The sequence below is a fragment of the Labrus bergylta genome, chromosome 8, assembly GCF_963930695.1.
Source record: "Labrus bergylta chromosome 8, fLabBer1.1, whole genome shotgun sequence".
Classification (NCBI taxonomy): Eukaryota; Metazoa; Chordata; class Actinopteri; order Labriformes; family Labridae; genus Labrus; species Labrus bergylta.
Window position 1 is genome coordinate 20,233,344 of NC_089202.1, and position 17,031 is coordinate 20,250,374.

The following is a 17,031-nucleotide window of genomic DNA, read 5'->3' on the forward strand; positions in this document are numbered from 1 at the left end:
TACGGACACTGATCTTTTGACCAAACATTGCCCTTTGCTGTAGCTGCATATATACACCTACAAACATTTCTATTTTAAATACCTCAGGGAATTTCTGGCACGCACACACAGACGAACACACACACACGTACACACACACACACACACACACACACACGCACACACACACACACACACACTATTTCAGTGAGTTTAAGGACATTTGGAGGTCATGGTGTTGTAACTCAATCCAGCCCGAGATGTGCTGCAGACTGTCTGAACTACCTGCAGGCTGAAAGCAGCTTTGTTCTCCTACAGTGAAATGTGAATACTACAGGTTTTATTAATACATGAGAAAACAGCACCAGCGACAAACTCTCTTAACAAACGGAGTTTTAACACCAAGCTTGGGCCACTAAACATGCGGGAAACCGTATCTTCAATTTGACATATATCCCCTGATTACTTTGCTTTGTTACTGTTCTGATATTATAAATATTCGTCATTCCTTTGGTTCATGCATACAAATTGTCTTGTTGTCATGAGCCAGCAGTTATAGAGACAAAAAAATAAAGAGAAATAGAAATGTGCAATATCTGTCTCTGGTGTATAAAGAGTTTTATATTTGCCTCAGTGAGTTTCATGATTTCATCACATTAACACATCAAACAGGTTTGATGGAAAAGACAATACACCAACCATGTTCACCGACAGTAAACTGTGTAGTATAGGACGGTGTGTTAAGTCATGCTGCAGCACCGACTCTCTATAATATGCTTTGACCTTGCCCTGTGACCTCCTCCTTTCATTAGACGTGTTGACAAGATGCCAGGTATCTCCTCTGCTTAAAACGCACGAGCACGAAGGAGAGCACATCAAGACGAAGAAAAGGAGGGGATTCACATTTCTGTTCGAGGAGAACTTTGAGACCAGCGGCTTTGTGACTTTTAATGATCAACGTCTGCTGATGTGAGGGACAGCAGAAACCGAGTCCAGGTTATTTGAAGGTAGGAAGGCTTTTCTTTTATTCTCACCTGCAGGATAATGATGTAGATCTAATTTGTAGAGATGAGTTTTGTTATCACTTCCCCGCTCTCTTTCATCATCTCAAAGTCAGACAAGGTAAGTCAAAATATGTGTCTCCTGCCTCAAAGCTCAAGTCTGTTCATTAACAGCCAAAAAATACACATCTTTATACTGTTTAATACACTTTAACTTCCTGTGAGTGTTATTTTCTCACACAAATCAGATATGCTGTTTCTCACATCGCTCTGACCTTCATGTTATTTTAAAATAAACTCAATAAACAGAACTCCGCTGTTTCCAGATTCAAACGTCTCTGTGAAGAAAGTTTAAGGCCTTCTTTTAAATTAGAAAAATGAAAACAAAGCTCATACAAACATGCAGTTTACCCCACACATAGATAATATTATACAGAGTACGGCCTAGACCTGTTCTTTTTTAGAGTGTCTTAAAGTTACTTTTGTTCGGATTTGGCGCTATACAAATAAAGACTGATTGATTGATTGATTGGTTGGTTGGTATTCTTACCCAGACATATGTTCAGATGTGTGTATTGACAGTTGACTGTTTACAGTTTACAGAGTGATTTGTCTTATAAAGGTGAGGACACGTTGAAATCATCTGATTTATAATTTTACATCGACTGAAGTCCAAATCTTATCAAACACATCTCCTCTTCCATGTTCTTTATTGTCCAATTCTTTCCCACCATACTCTTTAGTTCTCAAAACTTACTTTTCCATTTTTTGAATATTGGAGGTCTCATTTTCTTCGAATCTTTTTGCATCACTTTTTCATCTGGGGAATTCTGAATCATTCTTTTTTAAATTCCAGTTTGAACTAGTTAACCAAAAGAGCACGTCACTCCGCTGTTCATCTCCCTACACTGGCTCCCAGTTACTGCTCGCATCAACTTTAAATCTCTGCTGCTCATGGTCAAAACAGTAACAGAAAATGCTCCTCCTTACTTAAACTCTTTAATACAGGTCTACGCTCTCTCCTGCCCTCTATGCTCTGTCAATGAAAGGCGTCTGATCCAAACTTCATAACAAGGCCATAAGTTTCTAAATAGACTCTTCTCCTCTGTCGCCCCCTGATGGTGGAACAAACTTCCTAACTCCATTCGATCTACAGAGTCCCTTTGCACCTTTAAAGGTGCACTAAGTAGATTTGGTGGTGAAATTTAAAAGTTGGAGAAGTGAAACAATTCAATGCTATGTTTTGTGAACTAAATACACACACAAAGGAAAAAATGGGCCCCTGGATCACTGTTCGACGCTAAAAAGCTACCAGGAGAGTTACGGTTTCACTGCGCACCCCCACCACAACTTCTCATATAGCATTTTATCTTCAAACAGTGTTACAGGGGCCACATTTTCCTCTGAAGATTGTGTTTGTGTATAGAGTTATGAACATATATCACAGAATCTGTACATTTTTCCTACTTTCATATTTCTCTAACAAAACTCCATAGTGCACCTTTAAGAAAAAGCTGAAGACCCAGCTCTTTATGAACACCTACGCAATAAATGATCATGATGATGAGGATGGTTATGATATAATTGATGATGATGATGATGATGATGATGGTTTTGTTTGGTAATGACATTATTAAGGATGGTTTTGATGCTGATTAGAACTCTCAAGAACAGCTGTCGATGTGCACTTCCTGTCAGCACCTGTGTGTCCGATCAGACTTAAAGCTGTGTTGTTCTTACTCTCCGATGTAGGCCTATACATCGCTTTGGATAAAAACGTCTGCTAAATGAATTGTAGAATTGTAGTTGTTGGTTTCCCTGTATGATGTGGTCTGTATCTGAGAATTTGCTTTAAAAAGTTAAATTTCATGACTTTCACCACATTTTTTACAGCATTGAACGCTTAATCTTCTTTTGAAAAACTGAATATATTTAATATTATTATATTCTGTATATAAAATATAACTCAACTGTTTAACTCATTTTGTACTTGAGTTATGACCAATTTTACCAATATTATTTCATTGTAAAAAAGTGGTTTCACTCTTAAAAAACTAGTAAGTTGTCTGTAGCTGCTTTTCTTGTTTATCTGGGTTAGGATAAGTAATTTAGATATATGTTAGAGTTGATAATACAATAAATAAAGTATATTTCCTCCTGACCTATGTTATGATCCTCATTCTCCTCTATTCAGTTGCAGTTCCCGGATCGTCCAGCAGAGGTCAGACATGTCACACATTAACGCCACTGAGCTGCAGTCGCTCCTGCTCTCCTTCCTGCAGCATTGCCTCAACAGCTCAGGCGTGCTCTTTCCGCCGATACCTCAGAACTACACTACCCAGCAGGCTTTGCATCAGTCGACAGGAGCCAGGGCCCACTCTCAGTCTCAGGGCATGATGTACATCTTTCTGGTGGTCGGCATGTTCAGCTTCTTCACGTTCGGCATCATGCTAAGTTACATTCGCTCCAGGAAGGTGGAGAGCTCTCAGGATCCGTATCACCAGTACATCGCCCACGACTGGACGAAGGTGGTGACTCCGTCCAGGGCCGTCACCGAGGCTCTGCACAGGGAGGCAGCAAGCCCCAGAGCCAGCAGCAAGGAGCCCGTCATCATCTGTAACCCGGCAACCCTGGAGCAGCTGCCAGACTAGAATATAGCAAAATTCAAATATATAAAACTTTGTAACACAAGACTTATATCACCTTTACTTTAATGTCACATAGCAACCAGTAGTCACAGTGTAAGGTTGGAATTTTCACAAAAGTAATTTCACAGAAAAAACTTTAACCATAAAGTTAAATTTGCTTCACAAGCATTTTCATTAATGACACTTTCCCGTCAAAAAGCACGATAACTCAGTGGCTTCTGTTCTCCCACTTACAAGTGATGGTGACAATAACAGTATTCACACAGAGTCCAATAATGTTCAGTGGTTCCACATGTGTCTGACTTTGATTTAGAAACTATTATGAAGTATGTTTGTGCTAACCGAAATAACACAAAAATGATTTAAGGGCAGAATTTTAATGTTGCAATTTTTAAATGGATTTCTTGCAAGTAGAATTCATCTGTAATAAATTTTCTAAATCCCAAATTTGTGTTCAAATTATTTTTTTGCTTTAGAATTTAAATGTATGATCTGCAGTCTAGCTGAGTCACTCGCCAAAGACCTGCCATTATAAATGTGTTTTACATTTTTGTGCTTGAGTCCCACCCAGCTCAAATGTAAGCTTCAGATTCAAACTCAGAGTTTACTGATTTGTAAACAAGTTTTTGGTTGGCACAAAGCCATTTTAGATCCCTTTCTGTCTTGCAGAAAAACAAACATTTTCGATGCATTGATTACAATTTTTCCTTTCAGCAATATTCTGTTTGATGGACCAATAAAGAAAAAAAAAAGGTGGGCAAGTCTTTCAGAGGACAATTATTGGTTTAAGAGAAAAGAAAAGAAAAACACTGTCCTCAGATACATTTTCTGTTCCCTTGAATTCAGACTTTAGTTTTCTAGTCGGAGCATATTCTTCATCCACGACATCAGGCCTTGTTTGGTGTTTTTCTGCCTTGTTATGGCGTTGGCTCTTTTTTTCTCCTCCTTCCTCCTCTCTCTCTCCTTCTCTCTCTCTCTCTGCTGCTCCAGTCTGTGTTGACGAGCTGCTTTTACCGCCCGCTCAATCTCTCGTGACAAACTGAAGTGAACCATCTGCATGTTGAGCATCGGTACGATGAGGTTGTAATTATCCACCACTTTGTTCAGTTTCACTAACTCCTCTTCTACAGATGCACACAGCTGCTCCCATTGGCTCTGATCTTTTGGGGTCATTGGGTCCCCGAGCTTGGCCCTCCCCTCTAATAACCTTTTTCGGATGTGAGCAGTGTTTTCCCGGATGTCACGCTGTGTGACGACCCATGCAGGCTGATAACCATTGTCTATGAGGATGCGGTTGAGGTTGTGGGTCATTGGATCAGCGTATGGATTGTGCTCAAACTTGTTTAGGGGCTTTCCGGCGCCACTCAGGTTCCTGAAATCTCCTCGGGCCATGGACTCCTGGATCAGGTCCTCCACCAGTCGCTCCACAGCCTGGGTGATTTTGATCTTTCGACTACGCTGACGGATGTCCCGCTCCACCAGTGCCCCCTCTGCAGCAGCAGCCCTCTCGTGCTCCCTCTGTCGATAGTCCAAAACCTGCTCGGACGCCCGGTCCACACGAATCTGCCGGTACTGACGCTCACGCTGGCTGGGTGTTCCTGAACCCACACCCTCGTAGCTGAGGTAGTGTCTGTGTGGAAAGGCTGTACCTCTGGACTTATCCTCATCTTCCACTTCCTTTCCTCCATCAGGCTTCTTGGTCTTGCTCTGATGAGCCAGCACAGCTCGGTAGGCCTCCTCCACCCGAGCAAACAGCCCTGGATCAGCAGTCGGAGCTCCAGAGTCCGGGTGGTAGAGCTTGGCAAGGCGAAGGTAGGCCTCTTTCACCTGCACGGGACTGCTGTGTCCCTCGTCTGGGAGTTGCAGAAGCCTGTAGCTTTCTTTCAAGCTGCGACTGATCTGAGGGCCGGAGCTGAGCGCTCTGAGCGACGGAGACTGTCGAGACAAGATGAGCAGTAAACAGCCAGAGTAGAAGTTGCTGCGGGCACAAAAGAGGTGGGAAGTGTAACCCATGGCTGGCCGAGTCCTGTGGATTAGAAAAGCAAAATGTTTTTAATCAATTCTATCAGGTCAGGCTCAATTGTTCAGAGTTACTGCCAAATTGTACACTCTTGGCAGTACTGGAGAGCCAAACTGGAGATTTCTACGCTTTTGGATCTTTAAGAATTTAGGTTACTTGGTGCTTGTGAATAAGAAACATATCTTTCTATCTATGCTTTGCTGTTGAGATCATTTTGTTATTCGGCTCAATAAAGAATTGGGAAAAATGGAGGCACAAGACGATACCTCCTGTTTTTAATTCTTAAACTGAAGCTCTTCATTTCTAGCATATTGATGGCCCTGATCGTACAATATAGCAGATATATATACACTTAAATTCATACTTAACCCTTGATTGTATTTCTTTGTGTTTATGGACAGATCTCTCTGTTGTAGCTGCAAAATAAATTCCAAAATATGTATCTCCTTTTCTCCTCATTCAACAAATTAGTATGAAAATGTTTAATATGTACTCTACCCCATGCCAAACCTGGATGTGTACGTCTATTTTAAAGTTGACTATACTCATACTCTGACATGACATGAAATAAGGACAATAATCATTCAATAGAGAACATTTTTATACACAATGTGTTGCAGAAGAAATATTAATGTAATTCTTCAAAATTGAGCAAACTTGTTCCACCTACACAATACAGAACAAAGGCAATGAATTGTGGTCAATTATATTTTAGAGCTGAGGGACCTGAGACCCCAAACTGAGATGAAGAACACATCAGGAATGAGAGTGTAGTGTTGGGCTGCTGTAGAGAGCAGTAAAGGTATCCAACAGGCCTGCACAATTATGAGAAAAATACGCGATGTGTTATATGATTGTGCAATATTGCGATGAGTGCATATTAGCTTTAACTCCCTGTTTATGTCTGTCTACTCTCCATGTTTACAGAAAACGTAACATTGTGTCAGGCAGTGGCTCATGTGGAGTTCAGATCAGCTGTGTAGCAGAGTAATGACAGGTCCATAACAAAGATAAAAACAAAGCTAACTCAGCAACGAGTAACTTTCACATATTCGGCGCTGCTTCTGCTTTAATATGCATTTTTTTAACAGACAGGGTGAGTGCAATTTGGTCATCAGGAGCCACAAATTAAAAAATAAACATATGTTCAGTTTGAAGGCTGTTTCACTGCTACCAGCTTAGTGACGCTGCCACGTTTACTTAAACTTTATAATTATAAAAAACAACAATGTAACGGTATCAAACAACATGCGCTGAATGAAAGTGAGAGCACATGTATGATTTTAAGACATTAAATAATACTGCTTAACGTTCAATGACCTACATGTGAATAGGAGCTGCCCCTTCTTCTTCTTCTTCTTCGCGTCTTCTTCCACTTTTGGGTTTAATGGCGGTAGGAAACCAGCTTAAAGGCGCATTACCGCCACCTATTGGACCGGAGTATAAAACAAGCAAGACAGGGAAAGCAAAAAAAAAAAAACTGGATAAGCACCTAAATTCTTTATATTTTCTCTTTATTTCTGTTTCTTTAAAATTTGTCATTAATTAATTCATTGTATATTTTAAAAGATCCAGTTAAGAGTTGTTTCTTTTAGCAGTGCTGCTCTCCGTCGGCCATGCAGCAACTATGACTGATCAACACCTGGGGGTCTGGGAGGAGATCCCCCAGGACACCATCCAACGACTCATCAGGAGGATGTCCAGACATTGTCAGGAGTGCATACAGTTTATACAGACTGAGTCAAATTAAGAGATGTTGTGATGAAAGTTGGATAAGGCTGGGATTTCAGTAGTTTTTACTTTCGCTGTGATTTGGAATCCAGCCCTCAATGGGTTGAAGATTTTGGTTTCAATTGACCCTCGTTAGCTACGTCAATTTGTTCCTAACAAATCATACAACGTATAGGCTATGTCACTGAAGATGTTCCACTTAAACAATTCGTTCACCAACATCTGATTTGTGATTTAAGTGTTCCCTTGGTTTTTGTGAGCAGTTTATTTTCAAATGTCTTGTGATCAATTTAATACTTAATGGGTAAAATAAAAGTAATAAAACAAAATAAAATACAAATTGTGCACACACACGTTTGAGAAGAGCTTATTTTGCATAATTTCCTCTTCTCGTAAAAATGAAACAAATAAATGAGCAGCACACATTACAATCAGATTACCATCAATTGAAAAGTAAGTAGCCTATATGATGTAGGGCAACAGTTCAGATTAGACTATATTAGGTGTCCCAAGGTTTTTTTTTTTTTGATAAATGCCCAGGGAGTCAAACTATTCAAACAATATGTCACATATCTTTGTGTATGAAAATAATTGTTTGTACAGGTTGACTGGACGTTCGGTCCTACAATAGGTATCACAGAAACATTTTTCTACAGCATTTTGCAGAAGAGTACCATATTTTCCTCTACAGATTCTAACTTTCAAGTTGGCACATGAGAAATGCAAGAAAATAGACTTCATTAAAAAAATAATTATTTGTTCCAAAAATGTTAAAAACAAGGTTCTATATGCAGAATCGTGGAAGGTTAAAATGTGGATATACAGTGTTGTATTACTTGAACGGTAGAGGTCTTGATCTTGTGTAGGAATCGCAAGCATTTTGGCTCGGTCTTGTCTCGGTATCAGACAAGGCGGACTCCAGACCTTCCCAGTGTAACGGTCTAAATTAGTGGCATGTCCCCCTGCACACAAGATAATGATTTTTCTTTGATATTTATGGTCGAGTTCTTGTCTCGGTCTCGACCTGCCTTGGCCTTGGTTATGGACTCAGTCTCGATCCTTAAATGTCTTGTTCTTCTCGGAGTATTCTCGTCTCGGGTATGTCTTGGTCTCGGTTAGAGCGGTCATGACTACAACACTACATTTGAATATACTTTTTTTTTAGTATGAAGGAGTCTTGCTGTGTTTGCGGAGAGACAGCTGATTATAGCTTCAGTTTTCTGAAAGATAACTCAGCCATCTTTCATTGTATGTCCTTAATTAAATCTGAAAGCCTTGTGTTGAAACGTGATATGCAGTCTTTTGGTCACTGGCAAAAAAACACATTGTTCTTTTCCCTAATGTGGTTCATTGGTAGAGACGGTCTTCTCTCAACCGGTTCGATCCGCAGCTCCTGAGCAACAAGTCCGATGAGTACTTGGACAAGACACTTAATTCCAAATTGCTCCCGCTCCAGACTCCTTCCTCTTGAGATCATCCACAAGATATGACTCCTCCTTCTCAAGGATTTGGTAGAAGACGTCTTTTGCTTTTTGTCCTCCAGATTTTAGGGGACCACGAAAGAGCTTCCTCATCTTCTCCTGAGTGGTTGGGGTATCTCTTATTTGATCATAAACTTCTTGACGGATTACACCTTTTTCCAGTAGCTTATCCAATATTGGTCCAATATTGTTCACATTTGCTTTCAGGTCACACTGGTGTTTATCCACAAAGTGCACCTCTGAAGGGGAGACAAAAATGAAATGATTTACTTTCATATCTGGCGATGTCAGATTCTTTTAGAATCACAAAATGAAAGTGTGAATTGCAAAGTGATAAAAATATGATCATCAGAAATTAACATTCAAAATGTCATTGCGTTTCTGTGGATTTATTCTACAATTCATTTAGCACACTTTTATCCAAAGCGACAAACATCAGAGAATAAGTACAACACAAGCAAGGATCTAGAAAAGGAGGAAAAAACGTTAGTAAAAGCGAACAAACAGCTTAAAGTCTGATCAGACACACAGGTGCCGACAGCTCTTCGTGAGAGTGCAAATCAGCATCAAACCAGCCTAAATAATGTAATTACCAAACAAAACCATTGTCATTGTCATTATCATCATTATCGACATCAATAGTATCATTAAGGTCGTAGGTGTTCATAAAGAGCTGGGTCTTAAGCTTTTTCTTAAAGGTGCAAAGGGACTCTGCAAATAAAATTCCACCACCGGGGGGCGACAGAGGAGAAGAGTCTAGTTAGCGTCTCCTCGGGCGAATCGACATGTCCGGGCAATCGAGGCCACTTGAACCTTAAATGTTAGCTGGTCATCAATCACGACACCCAGCTTCCGGGCAGACTTTGCGGGAATGAGTTTGGTTGTACCAAGTTGGATATTGATCTGTGGTTGCATAGAGGGACTGGCTGGGATGACAAGGAGCTCAGACTTTGAACGGTTGAGTTAAAGGTGCCGTTCATTCATCCATGTAGAGATATCAGCAAGGCATGACAGGAAGAGAGCTGGGTATTGTCAGCATAGCAGTGGTATGAGAAGCCATGAGAGCGGATTATTGAACCAAGTGAGCTTGTGTATATGGAGAAGAGAAGGGGAACCAGCACTGACCCTTGGGGCACCCCTGTTGATAAATTGTGTGCTTCTGACACTTCTCCCTTTCAAGACACTCTAAAAGATCTCCTTGAGAGGTAGGACACGAACCAGCAGAGGGCAGATGCTGAGATGCCAAGTTCAGAGAGCGTGGATAGGAGGATTTGATGGTTAGCTGTGTCAAAGGCAGCAGACAGGTCTAGCAGTAGAACAGAGGACCATCCCGCAGCTATAGCCGCTCGTAGCGATTCTGTTACGGGCAGTAATGCAGTCTCAGTAGAGTGGCCCCGTTTAAAACCTGACTGATTTGGGTCAAATAGATCATTTGTGGATAGAAACTCAGAGACCTGATTAAAGACTGTGCGCTAGATTACATTTGACAGATAGGGCAGAAGTGAAACCGGTCTGTAGTTTTCAAACTGGGCTGAGTGTGGGTTTATTTATGTTAACCGTATAGTTTTGGCATTCATTCTCTATCGGCAAATTATAAAGTGAAACTCTTTTGCGAAATAAGCTACATAAATGTTTCTGGTAAAAATATGAATATAAAAAAGAACTTCGATCACGAAGTAAACTCTTGTGCCAGGTTGCTCTAACAGAACAGCACACAAAAGGGCAACACGAAGAGCATCAAATAAAACGTTTTTTTTTTAAATTGCAAAAAAGTATTACAAAGTAATTAGGGGGTAAAGGTTTCATTCAAAGAAAATCGGTGTAAAAAAAGGATAACAGAGTAAGATAAGAACAAATAATAATCATTAACAGTTCAGACACAGTGCTAGGCTCTAGTTATGCAGACTCCAGGTAGTGACCACGCCGATAATACTACATGATAATAAAGAAATATAATTTGCTCTGGAGGATTTGTCTTATCTAGTTGTGACATGGCACATTTCAATTTCATGGCATATTTCTGTGATAAAAGTAAAACCCTGTTAAAGACTGCATGCACCTCACAATCTGAACTGTTTGTGTTTCAGTCAAATCAAACTTTACTGAATTTAAACATGTATAAACGACTGAACAATTACAGACATTTTTAACAATGCAACTTGTTCAAAATAAATTGTCGCCTCCAACAATTAAAAAAGCATATTTACTGTTGATATATCAAAAATATCTATACTTAGCTGCCATAACATTATATATCAGCACGCAAAATATGGTGATACTATAATGTATCGATTTTTTTCCCCACCTCTACAATTTATCAACACTATTTTCATATTCCCTTTCAAGTGTGTATTAAAAAAAAAATAAAACACACAAATGGCCCACCTTAGAGCAAGAGTTTGGTTTGTCCACTGCAGACTTAACTAGTGTTGATTTTGATTTTCTATGGCCAATATCACTCAACAGTACATCACAAATAAATATGGTGGTCATTTTTTTTCTTGTCTTTCTGACCTTAACAGCCATTATAGTGTAACACAGTGCGAAGGCTGTTAAGATCTAAATGTTGGACTGTTGAAAAAGACTCAGGGCCATAGGAGAGGACTGTCTTACCACAATGCAGAGCAGTGAAAATACCGGATATAATGTATTCCCCAAATCTAATATTGATCATTTCCCTTTTTTTCAGCATCTCGTCTCGAACAGTGATGCTGACAGTAAGAAAGATAGAGTTGTTCTTCCAAACACATAAAGAATGATTACTTAAAATGTCTTACCTGGTGCATGGGAAGTGCCTTGGTAATCATCTGAAAAGTAAAATGCTTAGATCAATAATTTATTTTTGACTTTCTGCTTTGTTTAAAAGGACACACCTACTCTGTTTTCACTAATAATTCTAGAGAGTTAAACACCCGTTTTAGTGTATTCAAACCTTTTCGAATTGTGCGGGTCCAAACTGGTGTACTACGGAATAAGGACCAAGACTAAGAAAGGTTCAACAAAAACCCATATGAATCGGCAGAAAAGGGAGCCAGCCAACTTTCTGGGGGCGGCTAAGGCTCAGGTGGTAGAGTCATCGTCTCCCAATCGGAAGGTTGAGGGTTTGATCCCTGCAGCAACTTGTCCGATGTGTCCTTGGGCAAGACACTTAATCCCAAATTGCTCCTGGTGTTTGTCGGCAGTGTGTGAATGGGATTAGTTACTTCTGATGGTCTGACTACATAGCGACCACTACCATCAGTGTGTGAATGGGTAGGTGTGACATGCGGTGTAAAAGTGCTTTCAGTAGTCAGAAACTAGAAAAACGCTTTCCAAGATCAAGTCCATTCACCATCGCCTGGAAGAGCTAATCCAAGGCACCATCCTTATGTAAATTTCCCCACTGTGGGATAAATAAAGGATTATCTTATTTTATCTTACCTGGTGCATGGGAATTGCTTTGGTAATCATCTGAAAAGTGAAAAGTAAAATACTTACATCAATAATTTATTTTTGATCTGCTGCTTTGTTTAAAAGCAGTCACCTACTCTGCATCAGTAATAATTCTAAGTAAAAAAACAGTTTTAATGTATTCAAACCTTTGTCAATTGTGCGGGTCCACACTGGTGTACTCTCATTTTTTTTTGTAAGCTCGAGGGTGAAGTCTGTGTCTGGATTTCTTATACGTACTTGAAAGTACGGTGGATCGGTGAATTGATATTCGAGCTTGACTTCCTGTGGGGGAAAAATGTGTAAAAGACATTGAAGTAATGTAGCACCAGATTTTTTTAAATTGCTATAATTTATGCATTTTTCAAAAAGGTGATATGTTCTTTTGAATGAAAAAGACATAAAAAGATAAATCTGCTGTATCTTGCTAAATATTGTTTAAATGCTAGGTATAAAACACACTCGTACTTTGTTGATCTTTAAATTCTGTTTGACACAAGGTGCCTATTACTTAAATTTGTCAACTGTGCGGAATGTGTGAATTAGCCATTCAAAAGTGAAGTGCTGTTGTTATCATCTATTTCTGTGGCATCAAGAATAAAGAAGACACTGCGGTGGGATTACTATGGTGCTCTGAAAGCGTCATAGAGCACACAATATAGATGATTAAAACAAATTAATGCATTCAATTTGGACCTTAATCACATTGTGATTAACGCATTATTATTGACAACCCTACTTTTAAATTATTGTTCAAATTGACTTATCCAACAGTATCCAACTATTCAGAACCACAGATTTAAATGCAGCTCAAAACATACTTTGGGACAAATTGCTGCACCATCCATATCGGTTGATAGGATAAAACGATCCTTCATTCTCAAGTGCATATTTTCAGGTGGTGCTTCAATTTCTTCGTTTCTGTAGTTTTTTTCAATCTTGAGAATTTCCTGTAGAAAAAAAACACAATAGAAAGTTGCAACAAAAGCTGATTTGTGATCATTTTTGATACAATCATGATTTGAATCACTTATATTTATGAAATCAGGATAAGTAATAACCTGTCGAAGACCAGGATCACACGGGATCAGATAAACTTTGAGCTTGAGGAATGTTTTTTTCTTCTTAAATATCAACATGCTGCAGCGTGTTTTCACACGCGCACCAAATTTGATCAGAACCCCCTTTGGCGAAAAAACTGGTTCAGCTAACTTGACATGGCAAGGCGTGACCTCGGAAACTTGTTCCACAACATCACCACAGTCATCGATGTGGAGGACGGCAAACTCTCCTAATATGTCAGTGTTGCCGTCTGCACAAAATACAAATGCACACATAAGTGAAAAGAAATAATTGCATCAGTTTTTCTTTTAAATGATGTTAGTTGCTCAATTGTAAAGGTCACATATTATGCAAAATACACTTCACCATGTTTTCAGAACACTAATATGTGTCCATAGTCTGTCCAAAAACCCAATTATGAGAAAAGTCCATCCTCTCCGTCTTTTGCCTGCTTCCCTTTTTTTAGAATATGTGTGCTCAAACAAGTCGTTTAGAGATTTCCCCTTGTTGACATCACAAAGGGCAGTAACCCCTTCCCCAGGTGGGTGACACCCGGTGTTTGTTCTGCCCGCTGAGTCTGCCCTAAACAATAGTCGTGGATTTTTTTGCAAGAAACTTCACAGGCATGTTTTGGGGACCTCGGAGACTTACCATATTTAAACTGGGTTAAAAGGAGGATAATATGTGACCTTTAAGTTATTTTCTATATTTCCACTCACCTATGCAGATCCAGTGTGGCAGGTACACTTCATCAAACTTTCCAGCAATGACTTTGATGTTCATTAGAGGACCTGCAGGCAAGTATTTCAAGCTTTCCATCCTCTCAATGTGTTCCTCCCAAGAGCAAAACTTGTACTGAAAGCTGACCTTATCCTTACAGATCCAGCGAATGCCGGAGACATTGCATTCAAAACCGTTTCCTGCTTCACTCTGTAGGCTAAGTGACACAGCAAGACATCAATGAGTTTGTATATAACTGTACTGTAGTGTTTTAGGCACAAAAGGAGTAACAAAGAAAAGTATTGTTTTTCATTTGGTCAAAAAAAAAAATTCTCATTTGCTGTTGGTCAGTATTAAGGAAGATATTTGTACCTGTATGTAGGAGACTCATCTCCATCAGTACTGTTCACTTCAGGATCAAGTTTGGTCCAGTGACCAGAGTCCGGCTGAGAGAGACAATCATTTTATATTGGCAACAATTAATGAATAAATAAAATAAATACTGAATTAAAAAGAAACGGAACAAATGAATGATGGATGGGATTACCATTTCTTGTCCACAGTCGTCAGGCTCCACACAACCAAAAGGCCCTTGGAAAGACACAAAGGTTTCTTTAAAGTATGTTACTCAGACATATATTATCGAATAGTAACCTTACATCTCTTATATGTATCTCTTATTTTCTGCCGTCGGGTCGGGGTTATAGAACACTGACCTGGAAAAGGTGTTTTTTTTTTTTTTTATCTGTGTTTGTCTGCAGAACATGTGAATGTCATTAAACCCTTCTCCTAACAGCTGGAGAAAAAAAAACATGAAGAAAAAGAGTAGTGTGTTCAAAACTTTGGACCTACACCTACTTTTGAGAATTTGTACACATGATGTTCTATCAGACTTTTTTTTTAAAAACAACATCCCATCCCAACATAATCCCCTTTATCCATTGCTGTGATTTTGCTATCATGAGAATGGGACTGATGTGAGGTGAGTGACCTTAACCTTTGATCACACTATTGCTTTATCCTAGTGGTTGTTTGTGCAATGTTTAAAGATATTTACTCCAGACACTCTAGTTAAAAACATGGGACATTCAACAAACAAATGGACAGAAAAGCCTAAACACATGTTGCCTCCGTCCCCTGCTGATCAGCGTCACAGAAGCATTATAAAACAAAAAAAAAGATAGAGGTTTAAAAATGCAGTCCAGGTTCTGTACACCTAATGTTTTATAGTCAAATAACACTTTTTTTTTTAAAACTTACCTTTAGATACTGAGCTGCTTTCTGACAACTTTCCGACCAGATCAGTCCTGTTCATCCTCTCTAAAATATCCTCAGTCACCTCCACACAGCGTTGGCCATAGATCTCCACCATCAGCTTCACTATCTCATCTTTGTCTGCGGTCTCCACTTGGTGTCTTGGGATTTTTGGGAGCCCTTCTTTCATTTTAGTGTGGAGCAAGGCATGTTTGAATTTCTCCAGGTCCCCTGAACCTAATTCTTCCAGTGTTTCTAAAAGCTGTGAATGGACCGGTGTCATGGTTGATTCCTGCTTCATCAAAAAAGTAAGTAAATATTGTTAATTAAATAGTTAGAAATGAAAACTGTAGAGTGTCTGATGTAACATTACTCACATGTTGTGGATCTTTTTGCTGAAGTTTCTCTAAGGGGGGAGAGAAACGGACTCAATCAAATCAGACAAAAAGCAGCTTTAGTCAGTTTTAGTCATTTTGTGAATAAAATATAACATGGCACCATCTCAACATCTTAAAAATAAATAAAAAATGTATAACTTATGTGGGTTGGATGTGCGGTACTTGGCACAAAGTTAAACTTAAGTGTACTCATTATTAACGTCACAAAAACAAGGAGGCTTGATTCAGCTCAACAATGTCTGTAGTCGTCGTATTTAATGAAGCATATATATTTGTGTAATGTGTCAGTTTTCATCCTCTTACTGTTAGTGTTGAATCCTGAGCTGGTCCCTGAGAGCGTCTTTAGCAGATCAGTCTTGTTCATTCTCTGTAAAACGTCTTTGGTCAGCTCAACAGACTGTTGGCCATAGATGTCCACCATCAGCATCACTATATCATCTCTGCCTGCCTTCTTCACTTGTCGTTCTGGGGCTGGGAGGCCTTTTTCTTGGGCGATATGCAGCAGGTGTTGCTTGAATAGCTCGTGCTCTTTATATCTTAAGCCTCTCAATGTTTGCCGAAGTGTCCAATGAAGTGATGTTACGGTGGATTTCTGATGGAGTCAACATAATCAGAGAGCGTTTATGTGCTTCATCTCAACTGCAGACAAAACTTTAGTTCACTGGCATCAACATTAAGTTATGACAGTATTGTCACATCTACATTTCTGAGCTTTTAACCCCTTATGAACCAGGACTCAGTCTGAGATCCTCTGGCAGATCTCCGCTAGCTGTTCCAAGGTCCAGGCTGAAAACTAAAGGGGACAAGGCTTTTGTTGACAGAGCCCCCAGACTTTGGAACAGCCTGCCAGAGGAGATCAGACATGCAGAGTCAGTCCTTCGTTTTAATTCTCTACTTAAGACATTGTTTTACAAAAAAGCTTTTAATCTGTGGTTTCATTTTGAATTTTAATCTTTTATTCTATGAGTCTGCTTTTATTGTCTGTTTGTCTTACTGCCTGTCTGCTGCTTTTATATTCGGTTTGCTTTTATTGTCTGTTGTAAAGCATTTTGTTACCTGTATTGAAATGTGCCATACAAATAAAGTATTATTGTAAGTTTTGCAGTCAATAAGTAAAATTTATGTTTTGGTGAGAGCTGGAGATTGTGCTTCAATAATAGAAGTTCTTTCTGTGTTTATTTCATACTTTTCTTTCTGTTAGCATTAGTGGAAATACTTTAAATTTGTTAGCATTCTTTGAGCTATTTGGAAGCTAAATGCATATTGTTTATGTTCCTTTAGACAGCATGGTGTAAGAAAGCTGATGTG

At 39.3% G+C, this 17,031-nt stretch overlaps 3 protein-coding genes across 10 annotated transcripts in view; 1 reads left to right on the forward strand and 2 right to left on the reverse strand.

Annotated features, from left to right (window-relative positions):
- Positions 1 to 26: 26 nt before the first annotated feature.
- Positions 27 to 3,739, forward strand: LOC110004726 (potassium voltage-gated channel subfamily E member 1). Its single transcript, XM_065957766.1, has 2 exons — positions 27 to 986; positions 3,175 to 3,739. Exon 2 carries the CDS (start codon positions 3,209 to 3,211, stop codon positions 3,629 to 3,631), a length of 423 nt encoding a protein of 140 aa, XP_065813838.1. The 5' UTR covers positions 27 to 986; positions 3,175 to 3,208; the 3' UTR covers positions 3,632 to 3,739.
- On the reverse strand, positions 3,675 to 7,190 carry dnajc28 (DnaJ (Hsp40) homolog, subfamily C, member 28). The gene is made up of 2 exons (XM_020660223.3): positions 6,973 to 7,190; positions 3,675 to 5,654 (listed from the first exon to the last, which is right to left on the reverse strand). Exons 1-2 carry the CDS (start codon positions 7,188 to 7,190, stop codon positions 4,478 to 4,480), a joined length of 1,395 nt encoding a protein of 464 aa, XP_020515879.2. The 3' UTR covers positions 3,675 to 4,477.
- A 435-nt stretch (positions 7,191 to 7,625) lies between these two features.
- Positions 7,626 to 17,031, reverse strand: part of LOC110005185 (NACHT, LRR and PYD domains-containing protein 1 homolog) — a 31,235-nt gene continuing 21,829 nt past the window's right edge. For 7 of the 8 annotated variants that reach the window (XM_065957754.1, XM_065957752.1, XM_065957755.1 and 4 more), the window contains 12 exons: positions 16,027 to 16,315; positions 15,703 to 15,731; positions 15,332 to 15,620; positions 14,619 to 14,662; positions 14,444 to 14,517; positions 14,071 to 14,288; positions 13,351 to 13,601; positions 13,111 to 13,239; positions 12,439 to 12,574; positions 12,281 to 12,310; positions 11,638 to 11,667; positions 7,626 to 9,099 (listed from right to left, as the gene is read on the reverse strand). In XM_065957754.1, the coding sequence (XP_065813826.1) occupies positions 8,810 to 9,099; positions 11,638 to 11,667; positions 12,281 to 12,310; positions 12,439 to 12,574; positions 13,111 to 13,239; positions 13,351 to 13,601; positions 14,071 to 14,288; positions 14,444 to 14,517; positions 14,619 to 14,662; positions 15,332 to 15,620; positions 15,703 to 15,731; positions 16,027 to 16,315 (1,809 nt within the window). In that variant the 3' untranslated portion in view covers positions 7,626 to 8,809. The remainder of the gene's footprint in view (positions 9,100 to 11,637; positions 11,668 to 12,280; positions 12,311 to 12,438; positions 12,575 to 13,110; positions 13,240 to 13,350; positions 13,602 to 14,070; positions 14,289 to 14,443; positions 14,518 to 14,618; positions 14,663 to 15,331; positions 15,621 to 15,702; positions 15,732 to 16,026; positions 16,316 to 17,031) is intronic. The other variant, XM_065957753.1, reaches the window with a different exon arrangement.

Bases quoted from the DNA above. Each gene is read 5' to 3' on its own strand.
- dnajc28 (XM_020660223.3), bottom strand. From the start codon at position 7,190: ATGACAAATTTTAAAGAAACAGAAATAAAGAGAAAATATAAAGAATTT. The intron at 5,655-6,972 runs GTAGGTCATTGA...TCTAATCCACAG, and splicing joins GGGGCAGCTCCTATTCACAT to GACTCGGCCAGCCATGGGTT.
- LOC110004726 (XM_065957766.1), top strand. From the start codon at position 3,209: ATGTCACACATTAACGCCACTGAGCTGCAGTCGCTCCTGCTCTCCTTC.